Source organism: Rhododendron vialii, chromosome 3a, assembly GCF_030253575.1.
Source record: "Rhododendron vialii isolate Sample 1 chromosome 3a, ASM3025357v1".
Taxonomy (NCBI): Eukaryota; Viridiplantae; Streptophyta; class Magnoliopsida; order Ericales; family Ericaceae; genus Rhododendron; species Rhododendron vialii.
In genome coordinates, this window is record NC_080559.1 from 23191232 (window position 1) to 23200632 (window position 9401).

The 9401-nt window shown below is 36.1% G+C and overlaps 1 protein-coding gene across 1 annotated transcript; it reads right to left on the reverse strand.

The window, feature by feature from the left end:
• Window positions 1–3814: 3814 nt before the first annotated feature.
• LOC131320519 (aquaporin PIP1-2-like) lies at window positions 3815–8931 on the reverse strand. The gene is made up of 4 exons (XM_058351235.1): window positions 7758–8931; window positions 5046–5344; window positions 4722–4862; window positions 3815–4200 (listed from the first exon to the last, which is right to left on the reverse strand). The coding sequence occupies exons 1-4, from the start codon at window positions 8089–8091 to the stop codon at window positions 4108–4110; spliced, it is 867 nt and encodes a 288-aa protein (XP_058207218.1). The 5' UTR covers window positions 8092–8931; the 3' UTR covers window positions 3815–4107.
• Window positions 8932–9401: the final 470 nt, after the last annotated feature.

Here is a 9401-nt window from a genome sequence, read left to right on the forward strand (position 1 = left end):
TTAATTTTTTAACCATATTTTTTAATATATAAACTGTTTAAAGAGGTTAAAAAATTAAGTGTTCCAAATTTCAATCCGTTTGAATCGGTGGAAAGATTTTAGTTTTCTGATCATTTTATCCTAAATGGTCATAATTAAATTTTGACTATAGGGCTCTCGTTGATTAACCCTAAGAAAGTCGTAGAATTAAATATCTCGTAGGGTTAATCAACGAGAGCCCTAGAGTCAAAATTTAATTATGACCATTTAGAATAAAATAATCAGAAAACTTAAAAAAATTCACCTGTTCAAACGGATTGAAATTTTGAACATTTAATTTTTTAACCATATTTTTTAATATATAAACTGTTTAAAGAGGTTAAAAAATTAAGTGTTCCAAATTTCAATCCGTTTGAATCGGTGGAAAGATTTTAGTTTTCTGATCATTTTATCCTAAATGGTCATAATTAAATTTTGACTATAGGGCTCTCGTTGATTAACCCTAAGAAAGTCGTAAAATTAAATATCTCTTAGGGCTAATCAACGAGAGCCCTAGAGTCAAAATTTAATTATGACCATTTAGGATAAAATGATCAGAAAACTAAAAAAAATTCACCTGTTCAAACGGATTGAAATTTGGAACACTTAATTTTTTAACCAAAAATCGAATTTTATAAAAAAAAAAATTGGTATGGACCGGAATTATATTCCGCTAAGGGAAGAAGAAAATGAATTGGTCAATGGAGAGGGAGAGAGAGAGAGAGAGATGATGGGTTTGTGTAAAGTCTGAAAAATTTCATTTTTGAGATGGTTGTGTATGCTAGAAAGAGAAGGAGAGAGGGTAATTTTGTCCTTGTATTTCAAAAATAATGGCCTGGAAAATTTTTCCATCCAAAACCCTAACAGGCAACAAACGGAAGGGTTAGGGTGGCAGCGAAATAATAGTTAAAGGGGGTTAAATGTTCGATTGAGTAGTTAGAGGGGGAAAATTGTGGCCGGGTGATAGTTTAAGGGGGCAAAGTATAATTTCTCCTATTTGGTGTGAAAGCAAAACCGGTGCCGAGGAAATCAATCAAGATATGGGACCGAGTGTATACCAGATAAAGCAAAGCACTGGATAAAATTCCTAAGCTACATTATGGAATTGGAGCATGAAAATTGAATTGGGTTTGCAGGTCCAATGGGCCCACTGATTACAGTTAAGGAGAATGGGCCCAAGGCAATTTCTTGGTAGTGGGTCTTGGTAGTGGGCCATGTTTGGAAAAAGGGTTTTTTGCAAGAGACTTTTTAGTTCACACAGGAAGGAATTTTTAGTCGGCTACTGTAGAATATAAAAGCATCACGCAAGACTTTTACAGAGGGAGGGATTTCAAAAGGACGAACAGGAAAGGGGGCTGCCGACTGCGAGACTTTTGGTTCCGATGATTTTTCTTTCGAATTTTTGTTCCTTTCAAGTTATTTAAAGTTTTATTCAGATCTTTGCATTCCAGTGATTCGTAGTGGTTTATGTTCTTTATTAAAGTTGTTCGTCGGTATTCAATTAGTTGTTATCTTTTGTTTATTTATTTTATTTTTTATCTCGCGTAAAAAGCATGATTAATTTTAATGTTTTATTCCTTTTATTTTTAATAATGAGTGAGTAATTTTTCTGAGATTTGGTCGCTGGGTAAAGGCGCGCCGCTACCTAATTAGAATTCGTCTCGCAATTTTTTAGTACATAAATTTAGTTATATAATTTTAGTTGGTGAAAACTACGTCCGTTGGACGAATCCGAGGCATTGCCGGGACTCATGTGAGCGGGAACGGGGAACCAAAACCTGTTCGCCGTTGTGTACGGGATCGGCAACCTTAAGACTCGCATCTTTCGGAGTTTCCAATTCTCCCTAAATTTAACCGTTTTTAGAACCTTGAAAAACGAGCGGATTCTAATTGGGTAACGAGCGTCGGATTCCCTACGACCATGCTTTTCTTTTTAATCATCTGAGCAAGTTTTTTTTGTTAGTATTAATTAATTAATCAACTAAAAGATAAGGGATGGCTACCTAAGAGCTAATCTTTAATACTACTACAACTCAAGATTCTACAGCACATACTTCACCGTTCTTAGTGGATTCGACTCCGGTCTTACCGGGTATTGTGCTACATCGGTCTCAGCCCTACGCTTGGGGCAACCCATTATTTTAGGTCTAGGAATCGGTCAAGCAACAGCACAAGTCATGCATCATTTATTGTGTAAATGTATTTGGAGGATTCTCATATATGAGTAATTTGATTTTATATCCCTTCGACTTTATGCAAAAGTTCAGTTTGGTCCTTCAAGTTTTAATTCCAACAAATAAAACCTTTAATTTGCAAATTTATTTCAATGTCATCTATTTATTAGGTACCATTACTAATTTGGATGGAAAATAGGCATGTGCCCAGCACATGTGCTCTCCCCAAGGGCATAAATGCCCATTCCCCTCCTTCTCTCCATAAAACCCAAGAAAAACAGAGAGATAGAGACCGTAATTCTTCTGGGTTATGTTTCCTTAATTATTCTTGAACGAAAAAATGCAAATTCTTCTTCTTCTTCTTCTTCGTCTCTCTCTCTCTCTCTCTCTCTCTCTCTCTCTCTCTCTCTCTCTGCTCCGATGATGGGCAAACATAATCGACGGTGATGAAGCAGGGGAACAAGTCAACAACGAGGCACAAATCGACGACAACGGCTGAGAACGATGGCAGTGATGGAGGCTCAGATAGGCAGCGGTGCGACGAGAAATAGACCGACGGTGGATCTGATGATGTCGCGAATGGGGACGGTGGCTGTGGTGGGTGGCTTTGTCTGCGTCTAGAGAAAGAGAGAAGAAAAAGGGTGTGAAATTCTTTTTTATATTGTATGTTGGAGTATTATTTGGCATCTTGAACCATGTGGCTGTATGTATGTTAATTGAATAAATCTTGAAATCTAGTTTTGCAGCTTCAAAACCATCACCCACTGCTTCCGTAGAATCGGCAACATTTATATTGACAGCCCGTTTGTTATGACTGAGGATAAAAATAGGGAAATACAAAATATTAGTATCTGAGTTCTCTGTCAGCAATTTTTTTTTTTTACCAATGGTCCAAAACTAGAGAGTTTACTGGAATTGTTTGGCGAGAAAATACCCAATTCAAATACTCGGGCCAAATTTCAATTGTTCTTTGTGAGAGTTTACTGGAATTGCTTGATCGATTGGTTTGATGGGATGTGTTGAGAGAGAGAGAGAGAGAGAGAGAGAGAGAGTTAAATTACTATTCATTTTGCTAATTTTTTCCTGGGTTTTTCTCTTTTTCTAGGTTGCATGGAGAGAAGAAGAAGAAGATACCCAATTCAAATACTCGGGCCAAATTTCAATTGTTCTATGTGAGAGTTTATTGGAATTGCTTTATCGATTGGTTTGATTGGATGGGTTTGTGTAGAATTCGTGAGAGAGGGAGAGAGAGAGAGAGAGAGAGAGAGAGAGAGAGAGAGAGAATTAAATTATTCATTTTGCAAAATTTTTTTTCTGGGTTTTCTCTTTTTTTTCCTGGGTTTTATGGAGAGAGAAAGGAGAAGGAGGAGGAGGAGGAGGGGGAATTGGCAAATATGCCCTTGCAGAGAGCACACATGCTGGGCACATGCCCATATTCCGTTCAAATTAATAACGACACCCAACGGATGGATGACATTGGAACAAAATTACAAATTGAAGGTTTTATTTGTTTAAATTGGAACTTGAAGGACCAAACTAAACTTTTGCATAAAGTCGAAGAGATATATACGCAAATCACTCCTCATATATATATATGAAGAATGAAATTTGATACTTCATTATGAAGAATGCAAATGAAGCAGGAGTGGTACGATTCTTCATTGTAAAGATTTGATTGGAGATGTTCTTACAATGACGAAATAGTATCAAACTTTTGATTGTGTCCATTCATTAGGCATCCCAATCTTGATCACAAATAAACAAACACATCCTTGTTAATGGGTCACAAGAAATTACATTTAAAATACATTTCACCGAGGCATACACATTGCATATGCAAAAGAAACAAGAGAAACAGAAAATCAATGGTCACAAATAAACAACCACACCGCTGGTAATGGATCACCGGAGATGATCACTTGGATTTGAAGGGAATGGCCCTAATCACGACCTGATGGTACAAAGCTGCGAGTGCTGCCCCGACAAAAGGTCCCACCCAAAAAATCCACTGCAATCACAACCCAACCCCATCAAAAGAGTGGCAAACATTAGGAAAGTTTGTTAGCTGACAAGTTTTAGAATTGCAGGGGGTTTTGTTCATGAAAATATGATTTTGTTTCGAAGATAGTTTCTAAAATGTATTCAACAACTAGAATCTGAATTCAATCATGTCTGATGCCTTGTTTTAGATGCGGGCACAAGACGCAAATGACATAGAAATCATACATGGATGATGGATGGGTTGGCCACATTATTTTTTATTTTTTAAAAATATTTATTTATGTCGATTTGTCATTAATAGTTTTAAATTTATATTTTTGTCTGAAAAAATAATTAAAAATACTCGTATGTTTGTTGATTATTTTCTTTCTAGAGATCCTTTTGTAACTTTCTATTTTCATTTTTATCTTTTAAGTTCCTCTCATCGCGATGACTAAATAATTTTAAAAAACTCAATGCAAACTAACAATTAAAATTTTAAGCAAATTAAAATAAATCAAAATAAATAAGTTATATCAAAGAACTTACAAGGTCATGCCAAGCATGGCTACTGTTGTAGATGACTGCTGCACCAAAACTCCTAGCCGGGTTAATACCAGTCCCTGTAATTGGAATAGTCGCCAAATGCACCACAAACACTGCAAACCCAATTGGCAATGGAGCCAAAATCTAAACCCCCAAACATCACCAAAAAAAAAAAATTCATCAGTGCCCAAATCAACACACAAGATACACATACTTATACATATGTGTATATATATACATATATATATATATATATATATATATATAGAGAGAGAGAGAGAGAGAGAGAGAGAGAGAGAGAGAGAGAGAGAATGACTTTGCGCTTACAGGAACATGGGAGTCTCTGGCACTGCGCTTGGCATCAGTGGCGGAGAAAACCGTATACACAAGCACGAAGGTGCCAACGATTTCAGCAGCAAGGCCAACGCCCTTGGTGTAGCCATGTGCCACAACATTGGCGGCACCACCAAATTGCTCGTACCGGCCGCTCTTCTCGAGCCCTTTCGCTATTCCCACTCCACAAATTGCTCCAAGACACTGCATTATCATGTAGAAAATTGCCCTTGTCAATGATAGTTTTCTTGCCAGTAGTAGCCCAAATGTCACTGCCGGATTAATATGCCCCCCTACACAGGAAAAAATAAAAAAAGTGGCACATCAATATTTATTAGAAATCCATGTTCATGTCTTCTTAATGCGCACTTTCATTATCCGGCTCGAAATGTAATCATATTGAGGCATGATTTTCCTGTTGAAAGTATGCATTAGAACAACAAAATACCAATAATCGAGCAGAAAAACGTAGGGCATATGCCACAGCTCCTAAAGTCCATAGACAAGCTGAGTTTCAAACTTCTCATGAATAGCTCAAATCTTACGCAGAAAGGTTCAAAAGAAAACCAAAAAATCAACCCTTAAAACAATTTTAGCAAGTGGACCCTTCAAAAGAAAATCAATTTTATATCCATGTATAATTCAACAGCTGATGCATGCATGATGCATGCTGAAAATAAATAAATACTGAGATATGATTTCACTTTTGGGAGCTTAGGACTTAAATAGTTAATAGCATTAAAATGACAATTTTACATACTGAAAATAAATATTTTCTTTATATGTTCACTTAGATTTCGTCCTTTACGTACGCAGGAAATAAATTTGTCTAACTTACCAATTTTACACTCTTAAAACAGGTTTCCCGCGACCCTACCAAGATTTAAGAATTTTACATTTTAATCAGCAATATCTTAAATGTTTTACCTCTTGCACCTAGTTCAAATTACTTGAACTATTCAAAGATCATTTTTTTTGGTAATGCAGAGTGTTTCGGATCAACTTGCGTGCATCTCAAACTAAAAATAATACAAACCCCCACATAATCATTTGCACACAAATAGAGGGAAGCGCAATAGACGTGTGGGACCCACCCACATGTGGGTCCCACCCTCATGTGAGAGTGTTGTGGTTGAATTTTGTAAACGTAGCATTGTTGATTTGCTATTCTTCTATCCCATAAAGTTAGTCCTCTACGAAATTACTTTTAATTTTCAAGTTTCAAAGTAATGCACTTACCGAGATAATTTTTTTTGCATATATGGATCTTGTTTGGTAAATCTTGATGAGATCTTTTGTACGGTGAAATAAAAATTGAAAAATTATTTTAATAACTACATTATTTTTAAGTTTAAAATGGCACTACAAGAAAAATGGAAATTGGAGACGAAAAAGTGGCAACGAAATTTAATTTCGTCACTAAATGAGTATATTTGGCGACGGAAAAATAAATTCGTCACTGTTTTGACAACTTCCATGACAAAAAAAATTCGTCACCAATTATACTTGTTTAGCGATGAAAAAAATATTTTCGTCACCAAAGATACCCATTTGGCGACGAAATACATTTTTCATCGCCGAAAGCTTAAAAAAGGTGACGAAATTATTTTTCGTCGCCAAATGAGAGCAATTTAGTAACGAAATATTTATTTCATCACCAAATGCTTAACTTTGGTGACAAAAATAATTTCGTCACCATTTTAACTCTTTTTTAGCAACGAAAAATATATTTCATCTTCAAATGGGTACCTTTCATGACGAAATTTATGAATTGCGCTTTGTCACTAAATGTACTTCAGACATAACTCTTCACTAAAAACTCCAATTGAGATAGTTCAAATTGAGTTGAACAATAACTCAATTGCCTACAACTTTCATGTTTATCAAAATTGCTAATTTTAATGTTTAAAGGTTCAAAATTACATTCGAAATATATTTCATGTTAAATATAAGTGTTATATATTAGATATTTCAACTAGTTACTGAAAATTTTTTGTGGTGCAGTTGGTAGGAACTTGTGCAAAAAACTCAAGTGACTTGGGTTCGGAACCCAGCAGGAGCAAGAAAGAAGGATTTTTTTCCCTATATGAAAAAATCTTTTGCAACAAAAAATATCGTCACTGATGTGACCCATTAGTGACGAATTTTTTCATCGCCAAAAGGAATAATTGATGACAAAAAATTTCGTCATCAAAAAGCATAATAAGCGAGGAAAAAATTTTGTCACCAATTATTCACTTTTTGGTGACGAAATATTTCGTCAACAAAAGGCACTATAGGTGACGAAAAATAGATTTCGTCACCAGGTAGGAATTCTCGACAACCTTTAGTCGACAAATTTTTTTTCGTCACCTATATTATTTGTGACGAAAAACATGCAATTTGTGACGATTTTCATTCGTCACCCAATTGAATTTTTCTTGTAGTGTGGAAAATGATATTGGCACTCCAAAAATTGATGCAGACACTTCAAAAAAAAAAGAAAAATGGCTTTGGAATTACACTGGTTTTGGAGTGCCTGCATCAATTTTTAGAGTGCCAATATCATTTACCTTAAAAATTATACGTAATTTCTTAGAGGACTAACTTTATGGAACGGAGTAGTAATTAATTGCCCTATGCGCCTAGTTCAAATTACAAAAACACAAAAACCAACGTGGTGAGATATTTGCAAAGAAATAGAAGGAAGAAGGTGGGGAAATTAACCTGAGATGCCGGCAGTGCAGTAGACAAGGACAAAGATCATGCCACCAACGGCCCAAGCAATACCCTGTAATCCAACAGTCGAGCACTTGTCGGAGGTCTGGCCAACCCCAATCACCGTCATGACTAAGATGTATAGAAACAGAAGAGTTGCCATAAACTCTGCGATTCCGGCTCTGTAGAAGGACCAGGAGGTTAGCTCCCCCCACTCGAACAGCGGCGAAGGCGGCGGCTCCGAGTAGTCCCTGTCTCCTCCCTGCGCTGCCGTCCCTAACGGCTGCCCTTCCGGAAACGTGTTGGCTCCTAGTTTCACACTCTCCTCCTCCGTCTGCCCCATCTCTCTCTCTCTCTCTCTCTCTCTCTCTTTAGCAGTGCTAGCTGTGAAAGTGTGACGGAGTTATTGGGAGAGTGTTGCATTATATACAGAAGTCCATGGAGAGGTTTGAGAGTTGATTATTCGGTGATTGATGAGCTTAGGCTGGCACTCAGCTCTAGAAAACTGTCTAAATACCAACTAATGATGTCCTAACAAACTACTGGATTATTTTCCCTTGGTATATACGAAGTTTGAGTACTTTGAACGACGAGGGTTGACATAAGAATTCAGTTGGATCACAACATGCATGATTGAAACATAATTTGGTAGTATTTTATACGATTGCAAGTTTTTAGGCTTAGTTGAAAAGGATCTAATTAAAAGATTCTCAAAGAATGGAAGGATCTAAAAGAAATAAAAGGCCCTCGCGGTTCCAGGAATATATTTTGATCAGAATGTTAAACAAGAAATTACTTTTTCTAGATATTTCTCTATTTAAAAGATAGACAAAATATTGATAACACGGTTTTGACGAAAGAATTGTAAATATAGTTACAGTACTGCCCATCATGAGTTTTCTTAAGTTATTATTGCATGAGAGCTTTATTTCAAATGCTATAAAATTAAATGTAGGGGAGTATGTATTTTGCTGGACATATGTTCAAAAAAATAGTACTCAATAAAAACTAACATTTATTGATTGATCTCCTATCTGAATTGAAACATTATTCGTTGTAGTAGTAATAAATACAATCACTAAAGTTAAGGTAAAAATTGTGTGTGCATGTGTGTGAGAGAGAGAGAGAGAGAGAGGTGGTACTATGGTAGTGATGGATTTATTTCTACTTTTTTTTTGTTTTTAGGGGATGTTTGATTTTTTTTTTTTTTTATAAGCAAAAAGTTTATTAAGAAACTTAACAAATACAAGTACATGCATTAAGTCGGGAGAGGGAGAGAAATCCAACCAAAAGTTTAATAAAAATACAAAAACACTCAAATACAATTGAAACCCAACCACAATAATGCCCAAAATAATCCAAAACTTCATCTGTCAACAGGTGGGGTCGACTCAACACCCAAACACCATCTTTCGACCCAAAAGTCTCAGAAACGATTAGGGACTAAGAGATCCTTATCTGCAAGTGGGGTTAACACCCGACACCGTCTTCCGAACATACAAACTCGGATCCGCAACCCCTAATATTGGGACGTTAGGCGTTGAAAGAAAATTGATATGGGCGTTCAAAACTAAATTGGAACGTATAATTATCATCAATACACACACATATACAATTAGGGTGTTCAAGTGAAGCCCCAAACGACCATGTGGA

Bases quoted from the DNA above. Each gene is read 5' to 3' on its own strand.
- LOC131320519 (XM_058351235.1), bottom strand. From the start codon at position 8,091: ATGGGGCAGACGGAGGAGGAGAGTGTGAAACTAGGAGCCAACACGTTT. The intron at 4,863-5,045 runs GTAAGCGCAAAG...TTGGGGGTTTAG, and splicing joins CCAGAGACTCCCATGTTCCT to ATTTTGGCTCCATTGCCAAT. The intron at 4,201-4,721 runs GTAAGTTCTTTG...TTGTGATTGCAG, and splicing joins GCCATGCTTGGCATGACCTT to TGGATTTTTTGGGTGGGACC.